Source organism: Alexandromys fortis, unplaced genomic scaffold (assembly GCF_014885135.2).
Source record: "Alexandromys fortis isolate MF-2015 unplaced genomic scaffold, M_Fortis_MF-2015_v1.1 scaffold_29, whole genome shotgun sequence".
NCBI classification, from domain to species: domain Eukaryota; kingdom Metazoa; phylum Chordata; class Mammalia; order Rodentia; family Cricetidae; genus Alexandromys; species Alexandromys fortis.
The window spans coordinates 13,055,053-13,074,574 of NW_026067891.1; the positions used below are offsets into that span (position 1 = coordinate 13,055,053).

Consider the following 19,522-nt stretch of genomic DNA (forward strand, 5'->3'; position numbering starts at 1 on the left):
AGAAAGGGAATGGACCTGGCTAATCATTACAATGAAAAATACTCAATCTCACTCTGAGTAAAGAAAAATAATAACACTTCTGCCAAACTGCCTGAAATTTAAGGCTTAAGAGCAATGGGAGCTATGATACAACACTAGCAGAGAAGGTAAAATTTGGCACTTGACAAAGAAGTTTGTGGACTGCTAGGAACAAAGAAGGAATACCACTAGCAATCTCACATGTGTATGAGGAGTCACATTCAGGGACACTAGCTAGCAGATACTGTAAGGGAGGATGAAGCAGAACTACCATAAAGCAGAGAAACATCTCCAAGACAGCAGAACTTTTGTTTAAAGAAACAGAAAACCACCTCATACTTGAAAAACAGTAGGTATTCTTTTCTTATGGGCACATAGGAGAGTAGAAGTGTATAAAGAACCTTGAAAGGGGGTACAGCTGCACACAGTAGTCCCAGACACTCTGAAACTGGGGCAAGAAGAATGCCTGAGCCTAGGAGGAGCTTAAGACCAAGCTGGGCAAAATATGGAGACCTGCCTCTGAAAGGAGAACAAAACTGGTTTGTTATTGGAACAAGAAAGATATCCTCACATGAGAGGCTTCTATTACTAAAAGTAAACAGATACTAAATTTAAATTTACGGTGTGTGGACCTGCTATATCATAAGTATGGTATAAGTTCTAGGGATAAAATTTAGGTTGTCAGGCTTGGTAGCAAGTACCCTTATCCACTTAGTCTTCACTATTCTTCAAGGACCATGCAATACTATAGTGCTCAAACAATTCTAAAATAAAGGGGATGAGTAAGGTGGCACAAGGAAGACTGTGTCCTACTTTCTTGCCTTATTACAGATACTAAAGAAGATCTTAAACTTCAAATTTTACCAACTTACATCCAAATAAACAAAGTATAAAAATATGAAGGCATTCAACACACAAAGTGTCACCCTCAGCCAGGTGTGGTGGTGCACACTTTAGTATCAGCACTTGGAAGCAGAGGCAGGCAGAGTTCTAGGACAGCTTGAACTGTCACATACTGAGATCCTGTCTCACAAACAACAAAAAGTGTTCTTCAATTTCAAACCCTACACTCCAGCATTGCCAAGTGAGGACAGCTAAGCAGAACAGCAGGAATGCCTCCTTACCACAGTAATCAACTTACACAAAAAACCCGACAAGTCTAACAGGACACAAGAGAAAAGCAGGAAGACTAAACCAAAAAGTAAAAGAGTGGTCTGTGAGGAGGCCTGCATACCCAAGTAAGGCTGTCTGCACTTGACTCAGAGCCACAGTCATGTTCACGTAATCCAAAAGAAGCCAAAGGAAATGGAGGGAAACTACTGTAGAATACTACCACTAGCAAATACAACTGCAAATGATTAACACCACAGCAAGGGGTGGAGGAGGAAGAGCCAACCTTAGTGACTACAGAACTGCACAATTTGGAGCAAAGAGAACTGGACCAGGTCCATAAATCTCATTAAGAAATATGTTTCCGGGGGCTGAAGCGATGGCTCAGCGGTTAAGAGCATTGCCTGCTCTTCCAAAGGTCCTGAGTTCAATTCCCAGCAACCACATGGTGGCTCACAACCATCTGTAATGGGTCTGGTACCCTCTTTTGGCCTGCAGGCATACACACAGGCAGAACATTGTATACATAATAAATAAATAAATAAATAAATAAATAAATAAATATTTTAAAAAAAGAAAAAGAAATATGTTTCCCAATCCCGTACAATAAAGGAACTTCCGGAGACATCACAATCTCTGACTTCAAACTCTACTACAGAGCTACAGTACTGAAAACAGCCTGGTATTGGCATAAGAACAGACAGGAGGACCAATGGAACCAAATAAAAGACTCAAATATTAATCCACACACCTATGAACACCTGATTGTTGACAAGGAAGCAAAAAATATCAAATGGAAAAAAGAAAGCATATTTAGCAAATGATACTGGCATAACTGGATATCAATATGTAGAAGGATGAAAATAGACCCATATCTATCACCATGCACAAAACTCAAGTCCAAATGGATCAAAGACCTCAACATAAAGCCAGCCACACTGAACATCATAGAAGACAAAGTGGGAAGTACACTTGAATGCATTGGCACAGGAGACCACTTCCAAAATATAACCCCACTAGCACAGACAGTGAGAGAAACAATTAACAAATGGGGCCTCCTGAAACTGAAAAGCTTCTGGTAAAGCAAAGGACATGGTCAACAAAACAAAATGACAGCCTACAGAATGGGAAAAGATCCTCACCAACCCCATATTGGCTGATCTCCAAAATATACAAAGTACTCAAGGAATTGGTCATCAAAAGAACAAATAATCCAATCAAAAAAATGGAGTACAGATCTAAACAGAAAACTCTCAACACAGGAATCTAAAATGGCTGAAAGACACTTAAGGAAATACTCAACATCCTTAGTCATCAGAGAAATGCAAATCAAAAAACAACTCTGAGATTCCAAGAATGGCCAAGATCAAAAACACTGATGACAACTTATGCTGGAGAAACCGGTTGTGGGGTAAAGGGAACACTCCTTGCTGGTGGGAGTGCAAACTGGTACAGCCGCTTTGGATATCTGTATGGTCATTTCTCAGAAAATTAGGAAACAACCTTCCTCAAGACCCAGTAATACCATTTTTGGGTATATATCCAAAGGATGCTCAATTGTACCACAAGGACTGTGTTCCTATGCTTATAGCAGCATTGTTTGTCATAGCCAGAACCTGAAAACAACCTAAATGACCCTTGACTGAAGGAAAATGTGGTAAGTTTACACAGAGGAATACTACACAGCAGAGAAAAATAATGACATCTTGAAACTTGCAGGCAAATGGTTGGAGCTAAAAAACATCATATTGAGTGAGGTAACCCAGACCCAGAAAGACAATTATTGTATGTACTCACTCATAAGTGGTTTTTAAGCATAAAGCAAAGAAAGCCAGCCTACAAATCACAATCCCAGAAAAATGTATAACTCAATAAAATCAGAAGAAAGAAAGAAAGAAAGGAAGGAAGGAAGGAAGGAAGGAAGGAAGGAAGGAAGGAAGGAAGGAAGGAAGGAAGAAATGTTTCCCACAAGGCTATAAACAGCAATTCTGTAAGCACATTGTAAACCTTGGGCACCAGGATATTTACTAGAAGGGTAAGAAGGAGGGGAAGTTAAATGTGTTACACTGGAATCAGAGGACATTGTATAAGCTGGCTTTTAATTTGCATGTTAAGTATGTAATATAAAAATATGAATGCATGTATATCATGAGAGTATAAACACAAGCGCTTCCTGGTTCTATCTGCTAGACTTTAAGTGAGGTCTCGCTGATACTGCTGAAGAGTACACCCAGGTAGCACGAGTAATAAAAACCCAGAGACAGATATTGAGGTTCAACAAGAAGATCAGAAATCAAAGCAGCCAGGCACTGGTTATTACCTCTACCTCAAACCGAAATGGAGATCCTGCTTCCACAAATTCTCAGAATGACACTAAGCGTGAGACCTATCTCCTCCCATTTTATATTCCTCTATAGCGCTGGGATTAAAGGCATGTACCACCACTGCCCAGCCTCAATGGCTAACTAGTATGGCTGCTGGGATTGAAGGGGTGTGCAACCACTGTCTGGCCTGTATGGCTGACTAATGTGGCTGCTTTGCACTGACCTTCAGGCAAGATTTATTAAAACACAAATATACCACTATATTTCCCTTTTTGTCTAAAATAAGAAAGAAATAAGAAAAACTATATACAATTAGTACAATAACTATATACAGGCAATAAATACACCAACAATGTCTAGTCCATTTGCATTTGACAAATTCGGAGAAAATACTCCATTATGTATCCTATGAGTCCAAGCTTTGTACCTAATTTACTTTCTATCATAACTTGCTTCCTGAATCTGGTAAGCAAGAAAAACTTTAAGTAGCTAGTCTTCAACTTCAATGTGGAGTTTCTTCCATGCCCACTGTCTTCTCTCAAGTAGATTGGTGCTGCCAGGAGCAGACATGTCTCATTGTCATAAAAAGAGAAAAAAGATACTATGCTATTAAAACATCTTAAATGCCATATTCTGTAGTGTTTGAAGATCACCTGTCTATTTAAAATATTTCTGTCTGATCTTGAAAACATATCTAGTGTGACTACATGTTCGATTATATTAGATGACTAATTATTAACCTGCACTTCCTTATTATCCAAACACTTGGTAATAATGATTTTCAAGGACTAGAAATCTGCATTACATTGTTAAAACAGGTGTACTGAACAAGATTAGAAACGTATATATGTATGTTTTAACAAAATTTTAATACAATATACAAAAGAACAATCCACTGTAAAATATTTAAAACTAGTAGATGCTTCAATAATCTTCCTTTTTATCTATAGCCTCCCCTTTTTCTTCTCAGAGTAGATTCAATAATCTGCCCTTTTATCCTATATTTATATCCCTTTTTTCAAAACAAGAACCCTGAATCTAATCTCCTTTGTTTTTGTTCAACTTTCCTCCTGATTGTAACCAATAACAACTTGTAACCAACCCCCCAAATAATGACAATATCCATTACCCATTGAGTGACCAAAAAAAAAAAAAAAACCACCCACCCCCTCTTGGGAACGTGTGTGTTATATTCTTAAATTTACTTCCTGCTGTCTATCCAGGGGCAATGGCATCTTTAGGGGATCCTGAAAAGAAAAATTGGGGTTAATTGTCAAGTCCTGAGAGAGGTCGCTGTATCATTTGTTGTCCAGTCTCTGTGTAATAGGAAAGTGCAGGGTTTGTCTCAAGTCCTGGCTAGAGTAGTCTGTTAGGCTGGATCATCTCAGCTAGCCACCTCAAAATTGTTCTGAGAAGTTTATAGTCCAAAGCCAATCTCTAGGTGATGTTTTTCAGCTTAGTGGTGTTATTACAGTCTTGGAGGATTATAGTCGTTAGGCCCCAGGTTTCTTTTGGATACTTGAACCCGAAATCATGTACAGGAAGACAGATGAAACTTTTTTCTAAAATTAGTTAGTACTATGTTGAATATTAATATGACAAAAAAATTAAAATATATTAATTAATCTTATAAATTTTATACCTTAAGAAAAGCTGTTAAGGCCGGGCAGTGGTGGTACACACCTTTAATCCTAGCGCTCGTGAGGCTGAGGCAGGGGGATCTCTGATTTTGAGGCCAGCCTGGTTTACATAAGCTAGTCCCAGGATAGGCTCCAAAGCCACAGAGAAACGCTGTCTCGAAAAAATTTAAAAAATTAAAAAAAAAAGAACGAAAAGCTGTTAAAAGCTGGGCAGTGGTGGTGCATACCTTTAATCCTAGCACTTAGGAGGAAGAGGCAGAATCTCTTGAGAGTTCAAGGCCAGCCTGGTCTACAAGAGCTAGTTCCAGGACAGCTACAGTTACACCACATAGAAACCCTGTCTTGAAAAACTAAAAAAAGGGGGCTGGAGAAATGGCTCAGCAGTTAAGAGCACTGACTGCTTTTCCAGAGGACCTGGGTTCAATTCCCAGCATCCACATGGCAGCTCACAACTGTCTAAAGATCCAGTTGCAGGGGATCTGACACCTTCACACCAATGCACATAAAATAAAAAGTTAAATAAACCTTAAAAAAAACTAAAAAGAAAAAGAAAAGTTGTTAAAGAGTTAATATAAAGCTAAAGGATTATGAGATTAGTAGCAGTAAAATAGTCCTCAAATTTTTCTTTCTCTTCTGTCCCATATTAGGAGGGTCTTCTGACATGAGACAGAGATTTTAGATTTCAATTAAATAAGCATGCTTGGGTTTAGAGGAGAGAGCCACACTCCAACTCCAAAGCCACTTTAATTTTTAATTTAACTACAAAAAGATTATTTGTATGTCTGTAGAGAACAGCAGAAACAAACATTTGGAAAGATTTATGAAATTTTATCCTGTTGGAATTGTGATATGCCAATAGTCAATTTACTCCTTTTCTTGATGTTTCATTGTTTCTGGATGATTTGTACTTTTTCTTCAGATGTCTCGATTTTCTAATGGTCTTCAGATTCCTTACCTGGATGTCTTCATTCTCCTGAAAAGACAGAAACAGAACCCTTCCCCAACCATAACTTTGGGAGATTCTCTTTTGGCAAGTTATCTCTGATTTCATGCCAAATGAAAAGCATGTGTTGATTTTATAGGTTAGTTTATATTAAACAGCCATGGGGCTTAACGAACTATCATCTCTTCTAAATAAGAGGTATCTCTTGTTCAAATAGAACCCTTATCAATTTTTCTGGTATCCACAGCTTTTCTTCTCCTGTAGAAACAAAAGCAAAACCCCTTCTCCAAGGTAACACATGTCCCTAGTTTCCATTCTGAGGTCAGTATATCTTTAAGGTATATCAGCTGGTTTAATTCTGTAGGTTTTTTTCTTTTCTCCAAAGTTTCTCCAAAGCTGCAGTTCCTTTCTCATTAGCATTTAGAAAATTCAAAGTTAATAAAGCATTATGCAATCAATTTCTATAGGTATTTTTCATCCTTTCCTGTTTAACATATACTTTAGAATTCGATTTGATATTTTTATAACTGTCTGACTTGTAGAATTGTGTGGTATGCCTGCAATATGATTAAGATATGATGCAGGTGGGTCTTCTTTCTATTGCTTTCATGGGTTAATTAATAAACTGCTTGGCCTGATAGGTCAGAACATAGGTGGATGGAATAGACAGAACAGAATGCTGGGAAGAAAGGAAGTGAGGCAGATGCCATGCTTTTCCGACCCGAGACGGACGTAGGCTAGAATCTTTCCTGGTAAGCCACCACCTCGTGGTGCTACACAGATTATTAAAAATGGGTTAATCAAGATGTGAGAGTTAGCCAGTAAGAGGCTAGAGCTAATGGGCCAAGCAGTGTTTAAATGAATTTGTGTGTTGTTATTTCGGGTCTAAAGCTAGCCGTGTGGGATCTGGACAGGACGAAAAGGAGGCCTGCTCACCTCATCACTACAGAGTGGTGCCCAACGTGAGCTCGAACCCACGACCCTGAGATTAAGAGTCTCATGCTCTACCGATCTTTTATATTTAAAGGGGGATATGATACAGATATGAATATTTGCACTGGTATGGATTTTAAGGTCAATTTTGTTATATGTATTTCTAATATTGATTAAGGTATTGTGATTGTGTAGTTCATTTTTAAAATGTAATGTATAATTAGGAAATATAGGCTGTTAATGGATAATCATCAATAATAATCAAGCTTGTAGTCATGTTAGATTTTCTAGATATATAGAGATATATTTCAGTTAAATAGGCATTCTTCATATCTTTCAAAGACTACAGAATATGGCATTTAATGTTTTAATAACTTAGGGTTTTTCATGACAATGAGACACATCTGCTCCTGGCAACACCAATCTACTTCAAGAAGAAAATGGGCATCAAAGAGGATCCTTATGGAGTTTGATAGTCATTTGGGCAAGAAACTGCTTTTGCCTGGACTGTTGCATAAACTGGACACAAAGAACCCGCAGAGAGAGGACTGCTGAACTTGCCTAAAGGTGAGATGATCCTTTGGGGTTCCTAACTCATGAAAGAGTCTGCGAGACATTCTGCAGGACACAAAGGAAAGTGACTGAACTGTCTTTGAAATTTCCTGCTTCATGGAAATGTCTACTGGATACTATGGGCCTGTAGGCTGAAGATGGATGCCCTAATGGTACAGAGGAACTTTGGGTGACTGTCCAGGCAGCGAGATGTCTCTGTCATTTCTAGAGTTTTGGAAGTTGCTTATTTCTTGTTTACTTAGGTAATATTATATCCTTCTGGAGTCTTTGATGGAGTTGAAGAATGGATAGTTATAGTTTTCCTTAGTTATAATAAAAGATAAAGTAGATATAAATATTGTAACTGTAAATCTTGCTTGATAACGGTTTTGTTATATGTGATTTTACTATGTGAAAATGAAAGCCTTTCTTTTTTAAACAGAAAAAGGGGAAATGATGTAGGTGGGTCTTCTTTGTATGTGTTGCTTTCATTGGTTAATTAATAAACTGCTTGGCCTGATAGGTCAGAACATAGGTGGGTGGAGTAGACAGAACAGAATGCTGGGAAGAAAGGAAGTGAGTCAGACGCCATAGTGCCAGCCACCAGGTCAGACATGCTGAATCTTTCCCGGTAAGCCACCACCTCATGGTGCTACACAGATTATTAGAAATGGGTTAATCAAGATGTGAGAGTTAGCCAATAAGAGGCTAGAACTAATGGGCCAGGCAGTGTTTAAAAGAATACAGTTTCCACGTAATTATTTCAGGTAAAGCTAGCCAGGAGCCGGGCTGCAGGCCGCCGCTCCTATCACTACAAATATAATAAGCAAAAAACTGTTTCACTTTCTTAAAGACATATGCTGGAGCACTGTCTGTCTTTATTTGTGATAGCCATGACTTCTAGCAGATATGTGATTAATCAATCAGGCTTTTCCGAACTCAAAACAGTTTCCTATTGGAAACCTGAATAGGTACCAATGGTGTGGTATACATATTTTAGGTTTTCAAATTCTACAAAATGGAACACATCCATCTGCCAGATTTCAAATGTATAGGGCCAGAAGGACAAAGAGGAAACTGACCACAAGTTTATCATTTGCTTCACAACAGGTGAATGAATGCCATGAGACTGTTGCTTCCTTAAATCTCTTTAAATCTAACACTGGCAAGGAGTTGTTAGCTGTAACAGAGCCTCTGCCATTTGGCAATTCCTGTAATTGGATATGTTAAGGCTGGTTGTCTGAAAACTTTATGCTGCTCCTCTCTATTCTTATAATTCAACACTGAATTGGTTTTCCACTGTCTGGATTTGAATATCTCTGTGATCTTTTTCATGATTTTTTTCTTCTAAGGTGTGTATCCTAGCACTCAGATTAATAAACATTTTTAGTGATAAGACAAAAAATGATAAAGCGGATAAGTTTACAACTGACATTACATAAATCTCTTCTAAATTAGATATCCTCTCATTTAATCATTCCATTTTCAAACTGCCCAGCATATTTCATACAGAGACCCAAATTCCTCCAATGTCATAGTGTTTCCCATTTTTAATGTGGGGAGGGGGACTCTCTTTTTTAACTAATTCCTCCCTTTAAGAATTCCCAATTGTCTTACCAAATCTACCAACAATGTTGATGAAGGTATGTAGCCTATTTGCTGCTGTATAGAACAGTAAAAGCCTGACTGGATTTCAAGGCAGCTACCTAGTTTGGCAGCAGCCTGAGAAGGGGGTTCAGGGAAAGCCCTCAACTCACATTGGGGGGGAGCGAAAGAGTGTGTGTGTCAGCTGTCTGAAAAATGCACCGGGTTCAGAAAAAGCCATGTGTGGCAGGGGGCTGCCTGAAGGCAGAACCATCAGTCTAAGGCTGGTGAGTCCTTTGGTGTTTGGAGCCCAGGTGCTTCTGGGGTTTGGGTGGTAGCTAGAGACTGTTTCAGAGAGGCTACAACAGAAAAATCCCAAACTCATTTAGAGGCTTGAAAAAAAAAAGAAAAGAAAGCCTAGCCAGTGGGGCTGGAGCTTCACATGGGGCTGGAGCTTCACATGCTGCTTTAGCCTCTGCCAGTGGCTAAAAAGCCACAGGCAAACAAACGGCTTTTTCATGAATTCATAGCCCAAACATTGAACGCCAACTATAACATGAATAATAAAAACCTAGAGACAGATAATGAGGCTCAACCTAAAGATTAGAAAAGCAAAGCAACCAGCCACAGGCTCTTACTTCTACCTCAAACTGAAATGGCAATCTTGCCTCCATCAATCCTCAGAATAAGACTGAGCATGAGACCTGTCTCCTCCGTCTTACATTCCTCTCTAGTGTGGGATTAAAGGCATGCACCACCACTGCCCAGCCTCTAACTAACTAGTGTGGCTGCTGGGATTAAAGGTGTGTGTGACCACTGCCTGGCCTGTATGGCTCACCAGTGTGGCTGTTTTATACTGATCCTCAGGCAAGATTTATTTATTAAAACACAAATAATATATTATTGTACACCAGCACTGAGATCTTCATCTCCAAGTGTCAATCCCGGCTGAAAGGTACCAGGTTCTTAAAGAAGAGGTTGATGAGAAAGGAAAAGAAATATGTGTTCCAGTCCTAGGGATGGACCCTAGGTCTTCCACATGCTAACAAATACTCCATCACTGAGCCACTCCCCAAGTCCTTTTTAAAAAATTTAAAAGGTAAAATTCAGATAATGAAAATATCAGTGGAAAAAAAACAGCACCTAAGATAAAGTATGAACTGCAAGCCCATAAATGACAGAATACACAGGAAAAGGTGAATCATGGAGAACAGCTGTAGTTAGAAGAACAGGAAAATTAGCCAATAAGGACACTTATTTGGTAGTCACCAAAGTCATCAGAATATGCTGCAGCAGAAAAATATGCTGACAGCCTGACCCAGAGACTGAACGGGGCCATTCAAAGGCCAGTCTAACTGCATCGGTGTGAAAGGACAGGTTGCCTGAACAGAGCAGAGCCTAGCAATGCCAACATACTGCAGTTCTAAAACTTTACTTTTCATACATAAAGACATTTATAAAGATCATACTTCTGGTGTAGCTCCTGTACATGGTGGAAATTTTCCAGGAAGTTTGCAATCCCATGTGAATAATTAATACTTGGATCAGCATAAGAAGTTTACAGTCTAAGAATAATCTGAGTGCACTGTTAACTCTAAAAATGTGGTTTCTCTGTACAACACATGACCACCAACATTTTGACTAATGGCAGGTCAGGTGACCTCACCACCATCTTGACTAAGGGTAGGTCAGGTGACCAAGTCCCACCATCTTTACTGAGGTATTCCTTGCCTAGTCTTGCGGTTTACTTGTCCTTAAATTCCTCTTACTGACTTTGCTACAAGTGTGTTTTGTGCAGTGGCATGCTTTTTGTAGGACCCACCAAAACATCCACTTCACCCAATTCCTGTTTAATATATATGTGTGTGTGCACACACATGCATGTGACTCAAGTTAACTATGAATAAACATAAGTTAGCTTTAACTAAGCATGTGTATAAAACTTAAATTCAACTGGGTATAAATGTACATATATTACTGTTAAAATGTTTTAAATAATCTGTTTATTATTCCATTCCAGACTAAAAAAGCAGTAAGCCTCATATTTTAAATTGGTATGTACTCTTAACTCTCTTACAAAAATACTGTGTATGTGATTCAATTCTGCTTTAAAATATATTAAGCTGTTCTCCACGATTGTCAGTTCTACCGCTAAGTTTCTATTGCAAACAGTTTTTTCTTCTTTGTCTTTCACAAGTATAAATCTCACCTGTTAAGTTGAGAGCCAGTACAGTCAAGCTTGGACCCAGCTGTCCAGGCAGATCCTAGGCTGTAGTTATCACTTATCTATACCTGATAAACAGCCCTCGAATGCTCAGAGATCTGGGGAACATGGCATTTAAATGGTTAATTATTAAGAGACCTTTCATAACAGAAACAGGCTGGCTCCTAGCAGCAGCACTCTACTTCCTCCAAAGAAGACAGAAGACATGTGGGCACAGAACAATGTCCATCTGCAATTCGCTTCATCAGGTGAAAGCACTAACCACTTTCATCTAAACTGAAGCTCTTTAGACGTGGACAAAGAATCAAATGAAATCAACTTGCCTAGCTGCTCAGGTCAATGTAGGCTTGTCTACCAACAGATTTATCAACCCACAGGATCTTTCAAAACCTGGCAGCCTGGCGTTAAATAACAAAAGGCAAATATGACCCTCAACAACTGTGGAGGACCCTGAGGAGTGGCTCTAGGTAGCCAATAGAGTAAGTACTCTGTCATTTTTTAATCAATAACTCAAGTAAAATTTTATCCTTCTCAAAGGTCTCTGATACAGTTTGACAGCTGAGAGGTTTTGTCAGTTTAAAAAGACAGCCTCACCAAACAAATTTCATAATCTTAAGATATACAAATTCAAGTTATTAAAATGTGTACCTACAAGTTATAAAGGTGTGAGGACAAATGCAAGTTATCAAATTTCTCTCTCACTGCCTTTCATAGTCTTAAAAATGCTTTTCATTGTGCAAAAACATCTGTCACAATCATTCTGACATAAATATGCTGCTGTGTATACAATGTATGTGTCTAAAACTTATGTTTTCGCAAACTTAAAAATTCTTACAAGTTCCAGGGAGTCAAATTAAAGGATCCACCTTAAACAGGTCAGATACATCCCTCTCAATTCCCTGGTCCTAAAATTTTATTTTTCCTTCCTAAACTTAACTTTGTCCTCTGCTCTGCCAACCCCTTACCAGGTCCAAGAGACACCGGACAGTTCCACACCATGAATCATGGACAGGAGTAAAGCGACCAGCTACCCCAGGATGTGACCAACACCCAGCTTTCTCAGGCCCCCAAGAAAAACTTCAACACCTACAAATAAGCAGGAAGCAGAATTGAGAATCTGCCATCTCAATTCCTTCAACCTGCTGTGCCTGACTCCCCGCCTTTTTATTATAAGAAAAGATGGGAATGTTGTAATCTTCTGGCCTGTTCTGTCACCTGGTTACCCTGTCACTTTAAGAGAAGAGCCCTGTCCACTCCAACCTCCCGCTTCCACCAAGGCAAGCAAGCAAACAATCTCTCTCTCTCTCTCTGACCTCCCCTCTTCTCTCTCCTCACCCCCCACTTTTTCCTTCCCTCTTCCCTTCCCCCTCCATAACCCACTAAATAAACTCTATACCCCAGCTCTCTCTCTTATCTGTCTGTCTCCCACTGAGGCCTCAGGCCACCTGCCAGGGGACCCATCGCCACCCCTTGGGTCCCCTATCACCTCTCTATAAATGATAATATGCACCCTGCTAAAGCAAGCACCAGCATGTTCTACAACAGTATTCTTTGTCACTTAAAGAATGATTTTTTTGTTCTAAAAGTAGTAAGTTCCAATATTTTAATTAAGAACTATGAAAGCCACGCATAACAGGAGGCAGAAGGATCAGTTCATGGTCATCTTCAGCTATGTAGGGAGTTTGAGGTTAGCGTAGGCTCCATCAGAGTTTAAGGAAACAAACAAAACTTTTTTGAAGAATTTAAAATGAATCCCCTCCAAAAAAAAAAAAAAAGCCAGGTGTGGCAGCACATGCTTTTAATCCAGGCAGAGGCAAGCGGTCTGAGTTTGATGCCAGCCTAGTCTATATATCTAGTTCCAAGGCTTCTTAGAGAAATCTATCTTGAAAAACCGAAAAAAAAAAATTAATGAAGTCCATTAGCTTGGTCACCATTTTCAGATCTCTAAACCACACAGTGGCAAATGGTAACAAAGAGGACTACAGATGTGCCAAGCTCCTGGAGGAATATCTCAGTAAAGAAACAGTGGTATGTGCCAATAGCTAATAAGATAAAGGGGATCAGAGCCCAAACTGTAGAATACATGGACCGACAGTTGGCTAGTCTGGTGCTTCTTGTAATGATAAGTAATGGGCCCTGTGTCCCCAGAGCTCACGGGGACACTCTTAAGTGCACAATAAGATATGCTTCATGAGATGATGTGAGGGGAAGCAACAGAAGGCACCAGTGCTTGTACAGTCTGGTGGGCTTTGAGTGGTCAGCCATCTTGCTTTGACTCCTCAGTCTCTGCTCCTGGCCATCTGTTAAAGGATTGGGGCTCTTTGCCAGTAACAGATTACCCCACTCCAATTCCCACATACCCTGGGGACAACTTCAGTCACTCTTCCTGTTTCTTGTACACATGTTTGTCACCACCCACCATTTAGCTCACCAAGAGTGCAAGGAGAATGAAAAAGGTGAAATTCTCAATGGTTTCCATTCACATCAATCTGGACTCTCATGCTTACATCAAGGATTTTGTTAGGGGCTTTCTTAATGTTCTCATCTCAGTATGTTTTGTTAAGTATCAAATTCAATATTAAAACTTCAGTTTATTATTAGGAAGAGCACATACCTTCTAGAGCCATGAACCACATAAATAAGGCAAAATAGTAACCTTTCAAATGCTGAAGAAAGAGTAAACATAGCTACTTTCATTAGAAAATAGACTAAAGGACCAGGCATGCGGGCACTGGCCTTTGATCCTAGCACTTGGGAGGCAGGGGCAGGCAGATCTGAGTTCAAAGCCAACCTCGTCTACAGAACAAGTTCCAATACAGCCAGAGTCACACAGAGAAACCCTGTCTTGAACATCACCCCTAAAAAAACTTTCAGGAGATACCATATCCTTCAACAAGGGCTTTTCACTTGGAGGTATCTGGCAACAGTGCATGTCCAATGTGGCTAATGTACACTTGAAACGCTAGCTATGAGGAATTAAACCTATTTTAGTCTGATGATTCATGCAGCAGCAAACGAGTCTTAGCAATGGCCAGCGATCTTTGAAGGACACAGGACAGGGCCTCCTGAACTTCCCCATCAGAACCCCTCCAACATTGGGATAATTACCATCAAAGATATCCCCCCCTTCAGAAAGAGTTGTGATACCCTAACTACAAACTCAGCTTATATAATTTAACTGTCTTAGAGGCCTACAGCACTTGGTGTGCTAGGAGTACTGTACCCAAGGATCCCCCAAAACAAACAGGACATAAATGAACAGAAAGGAATGGAAATTATTGACATTAATATATCAGTATATTTTCAAGGTAGCATTTAGGTACCATGTAAATTTTAATTCAGTTGATCAGGTTTCTTGTATCAGGATGGTGATAAACCAGGGAGAAAAAAGTAGGAAGAGACAGGAAGGGGCTCCAGGAAGACTGTCACAGTGACTGCTCTACATAAAGCTACGATCCGAAAGCACGGCATGAGAAGCAGCGATGGGACAAAAGTCGCAGGACTTTCAAGTCTTACTTGGTCTAAAGAGATGGCTCAGTAAAGTGCCTGATGCACAAGAGTGACAACTGCAGTTCAGATCCCCAGTACCCCCATAAAAAAGCCAACCATGGTTACAACATATGTCTGTAACTCCTGGATGACAGGTGCGGCGAATCCCTAGAGATGACTGGACAGCCAATCCAGACAATTGGGGAGTACCAGGTTCAGAGAGAAACCCTGTCTCAAAAGATAGAGAGCAACTGAGGAAGATACCTGACACCAACAGCTGGCTTCTACAAGCAGATGCACACCTGTACAAGCACACCCAGGTGGACACACCTAAGGCCAGTCAGGTGACAGAATTCCTGCAGATAGTCTTTCAAAAGCACAAACTAATGTTAGCATTATTTCCTAGCAGTAAGGAGACTGGGAAAGTAATGGGCAGAAATATAACAACAGGCTCCTGCCCATACCTGTTAGCAAGCAAATTACAATAGCTGACACAGTAGCACCAAGGCTGAGCAAACTTCAGAAAAACAGGACATGCAAAAGGAGAAAGTTCAAACAGTAAAGAGGAGTAGCAGACCAAATTACAGGGCTAAGACAGTATACAAACTTCCCCTAATTTCCTTTACCCTAATGTGTAAAGGCGACATCAAACAACAGCTGTTTGGCTGTGGTAAAGCTGACCTTGCAATTCTACCCTCACTCCCCAGAGGCAACTGTGAGCTCTCCCTCCTCTAGCAGGGCCCCAGCAACTCAGAACTCAGTATCTTATTTCTAAAATAATTTTATTTTATTTATTTTGGTTGCATTTGTCTGTATTTTAAGACAGGGTCTCTCTATATAGTCCTGGCTGTGCTGAAGCTTGATACTTAATCCAGACTGGCCTTGAAACCAGAGATCCTGCTATCTCTACCTCCAGAGTACTGATTAGAGCTGTGTGTCACCACAGCTAAGACAATTAAAAAATCATTAAGACAGGCTTATCAAGAGTAAGTCTCGGGCTGGAGAAATGGCTCAGAGGTTAAAAGCACTGGCTGCTCTTCCAATGAGTTCAATTCCCAGCAACCACGTGGTGGCTCACAACCATCTATACTGAGATCTGGCGCCCTCTTCTGGCATGCGGGCATACATCGAGGCAGAATGTTGTATACATAATAAATAAATCTTAAAAAAAAAGAGTAAGTCTCTACTCCTGAGTCCTAGGCTTCCCCCCGCCCCCCCCCCCACACACAAAAAAAATCGAGGTTGAGAAGACACATGTATCTATCTGGAGCATCTGCTCCCTACACAACAGTCTATGCACTTCAACTCACCTGACCCAGGCCTCTAAACAGGACAGACAGTAACCTACAATCTACATTTGAAACTGTCCCATTAAAAAAAAAAAAAGTAAGCACATGCTTCTCTTTCTCTTTCTCTTTCTCTTACATGCTTCTACTATTAACAATAAGAAAAATAACTGTCCTTTCGAGCAAGAGAGAGAAAAGGGGGAAGAAATCCAGATGTTCAAGGCAAGACTCATCTTAGGTAATCCTTCAGAATTAGGGAAAAAAATAATTTTCTTTTCTTTTCTTTTTTTTTTTTTTCTTTTTCGAGACAGGGTTTCTCTGTGGTTTTGGAGCCTGTCCTGGAACTAGCTCTTGTAGACCAGGCTGGTCTCAAACTCACAGAGATCCGCCAAAACCAGAGAGAAACCCTGTCTCGGAAAAAAAAAAAAAAGAATTAATTAGCATGAACCTCAGCTCCCACATACTAGTGTATGCAGCATGATATTAAGCTAGAATCACAACACTGTGGGGGAACACAGAAAAGATAAATCAGACCACATGTATCAGGAAAAAAGTTTCAAATTACCCAGCACACTCATTTTGTATGAATTCACTTCTGGACGGTTTGGTTTTGTTTGCTTCAGATGTACTGAGAATAGAACCCAGGGCCCCTGTGTAAACTAGAGGGAAGGCTCTACCACCAAGCTATACTTTTCTCTCAGGTTTTTGTATCCTTTTTGTACTGGGGAATGGGTCCTGCTATGTTTTCCGGTCTGGCCTCAAATGATCATGCCCCTCAGACTCCTGAGTAGCCAGGACTGTAAGTGCTACCAACATGACTGACTGGAGTAATTCTAAGTCTTCTATCTCTCGAGCACCCCATGTTATTTTTTTTTAAATATTTATTTATTATGTATACCATATTCTGTCTGCATGTATGCCTGCTGGAGAGATGGCTCAGCAGTTAGGAGCATTGCCTGCTCTTCCAAAGGTCCTGAGTTCAATTCCCAGCTACCCCATGTTATTTATCTCTGTTTTTCTTTAAGCTTTGTTGTTCTAGCTTTAAGAAAGAAAGGAGAAGGAAGGAAGGCTGTTGTGTCTGGAAAGGCTTTCCACCTGAAATACTCCAAATAAAAAAACAGTTTAAGATGAAAGGCTCATCTCACTAACGTGGCATAGCTACATACAATACAAGCAACCAAACGACCTTTCATGATCCTAAAATAGCCCCTTCAGATCAAGAATTTGAATGCTGCCTTCCTTTTAGGGATCACTGGGTTCCCTTTCATATATAACTTTGTTTATGGTCTTCCATGAAGAGCTCTGAATGTGTGCTTCTTAAACTATTTAAGTTGTATTTTGTTTTGAAAGTTTAAACCTAGAGTTTGAACCTAGTGGTACAGTCCTACTATCTCAACTGTTTAACAGGCTCAGGCATAAGAACTTAAAGTTCAAAGCCAACCTGGATACCTTAGTGAGACCTTGTCTCAAGATGAAAAGAGAGAATCAGGAGGGAGCTCAGTAAAAGAGCATAAGGCAGAGAGGGAAAATTTCACTAAGTCTTAGTCACCTGAGGCTGTGAAGCTCAGTCTTTCAGGTAGACAGGAGGCACATAACAATTCGTTTTTTTCTCTCCCATTATCTCCCAGACAAGAAAATGTGAACATAGTCAACTCTCTGTGCATAAAACCCCAAGACAATGCGCATGTTAAAAGCAACTGTTTGATATAATAATGACATGCTGTTATAAGTTTTTAAACCTGAAGTAATCTAACACCCAGTAAAAAACAGATGGCTTAACTGGACACTGGTGGTGATGCCTTTAATCCCAGCACTCAGGAGGGAGAAGCAGGAGGATCTTTGAGTTCAAGGCAGCCTGGTGTACAGACTGAGTTCCAGGACAGGCCCGGCTACTTACTGAGACCCTGTATCAAAAACCAAACAAATGAAACAAACAAACAAAAAACCCAGATGGTTAATCTATCAGGGTAACATGGTATAGCCATTAACATTATCTCTCACTTGGCAAATACCCTGCTGCATGCCAGCCACTAGAGAAAAACACATGATCCCTACCCTCAGAAACCTGAGTATGGGAAAGTTGAAAGACATTAAACAAATTATTTTATAATTAGATTCATAAGTGCATCCATGCATGTGTTAAGCAGAGAGAAATAACAAAGAACTCAATTTATAAAGGGAGAGGGGCTTATTAGTCACTGAATTGTAAGAGTGATATTTGAGCAAGACCATGAAGGATGAATAGCAGTTTGACAGGTACAGGGTTTGGGGCACTTTACCTTCAAGACAAGACTAACACTTGAAATCAAGGTGTCATGGGAGTAGGAAAACAGAAGCTGGAAACAGCTAAGTGTCCACTGTCTAGTCCAGGTGTGGGTAAAGCACCAGTGGTAACAAGAGTTGGAGACAAGTGCGTAAATGAATGTAGCCAATAGGACTGACAGACTCAGCCATGACCTTGAGAGAACACAAAACAATACGGAAAGAGGAGGAGAAGTACACATGACATGGACCTGAGAGGAGCGAAACTGGCACAGGCTCATGATGTACCTGCGACCTTTAGAAGCCATTCTGTGAAGGGCGGGTCCTACTAAGCTATGCCATAACCAGCTAGTAGCTAAGGTAAGCACCGAGTCAGACCAAACCCTGTCAACTTCACACTTAACAGATGACAACAACATTAACAAACACATTTTAAAGCACAGAACATAGTTTTGTCATTAGAGGGTCAAACTATTTTTATAATAAAGAATATATTTGATTATTTTATTAATTAATTTTTAGGCAGGTTCTCACTATGTATACCAGACTGACCTGGAACTCACAGAGATTCACCTGCCTCTGCCTCCCGAGTGTTAGGATTAAAGGCATGTGCCACCATGTCCAGCAAGAGAATATATTTGGAATAGCACAATGCTTTGTTAATGAAAATTAAACAAGATATTTATTAAAAATACATTGAGAAAAGGAACCTAGCAAATTAGAAAATATAATCATAAAGATACTATAAGCCAAAACATATCAAAATAGTACATCTCTGTTAAAGTGCCAATGTCTTAACACACATCAGGTTTACCTTTCTTTAAAGAGTGTAATGCTGAGGTGAAGAAGGTCAAGTAGCCAGGGGGCTGGGGCGAGCCATTGAACTCAAAGTAGCCAAGTACGCCAGGCTGCAAGGACAAGAGCACATTAGGTGACAGAGGTGTTGCCAGTCCTATCATCCCTGTGATTAACAGTTGCTATATTAAGTATATAAAACATGATGCCAGCTGGGCGATGGTGGCGCATGCCTTTAATCCCAGCACTCGGGAGGCAGAGGCAGGTGGATCTCTGTGAGTTCGAGACCAGCCTGGTCTACAGAGCTAGTTCCAGGACAGGCTCCAAAGCCACAGAGAAACCCTGTCTCGAAAAACCAAAAA

General features: G+C 40.1%; 1 protein-coding gene across 5 annotated transcripts in view; it reads right to left on the reverse strand.

The window, feature by feature from the left end:
* The window catches only part of Txndc11 (thioredoxin domain containing 11), a 75,983-nt gene that overhangs the window by 24,006 nt on the left and 32,455 nt on the right, over positions 1-19,522 (reverse strand). For 4 of the 5 annotated variants that reach the window (XM_050136196.1, XM_050136187.1, XM_050136214.1 and 1 more), the window contains one exon: positions 19,180-19,273. The exons of the other annotated variant lie outside the window; for it this stretch is intronic. In XM_050136196.1, coding sequence (XP_049992153.1) covers positions 19,180-19,273 — 94 coding nt within the window. The remainder of the gene's footprint in view (positions 1-19,179; positions 19,274-19,522) is intronic. 5 annotated transcript variants of the gene reach the window in all.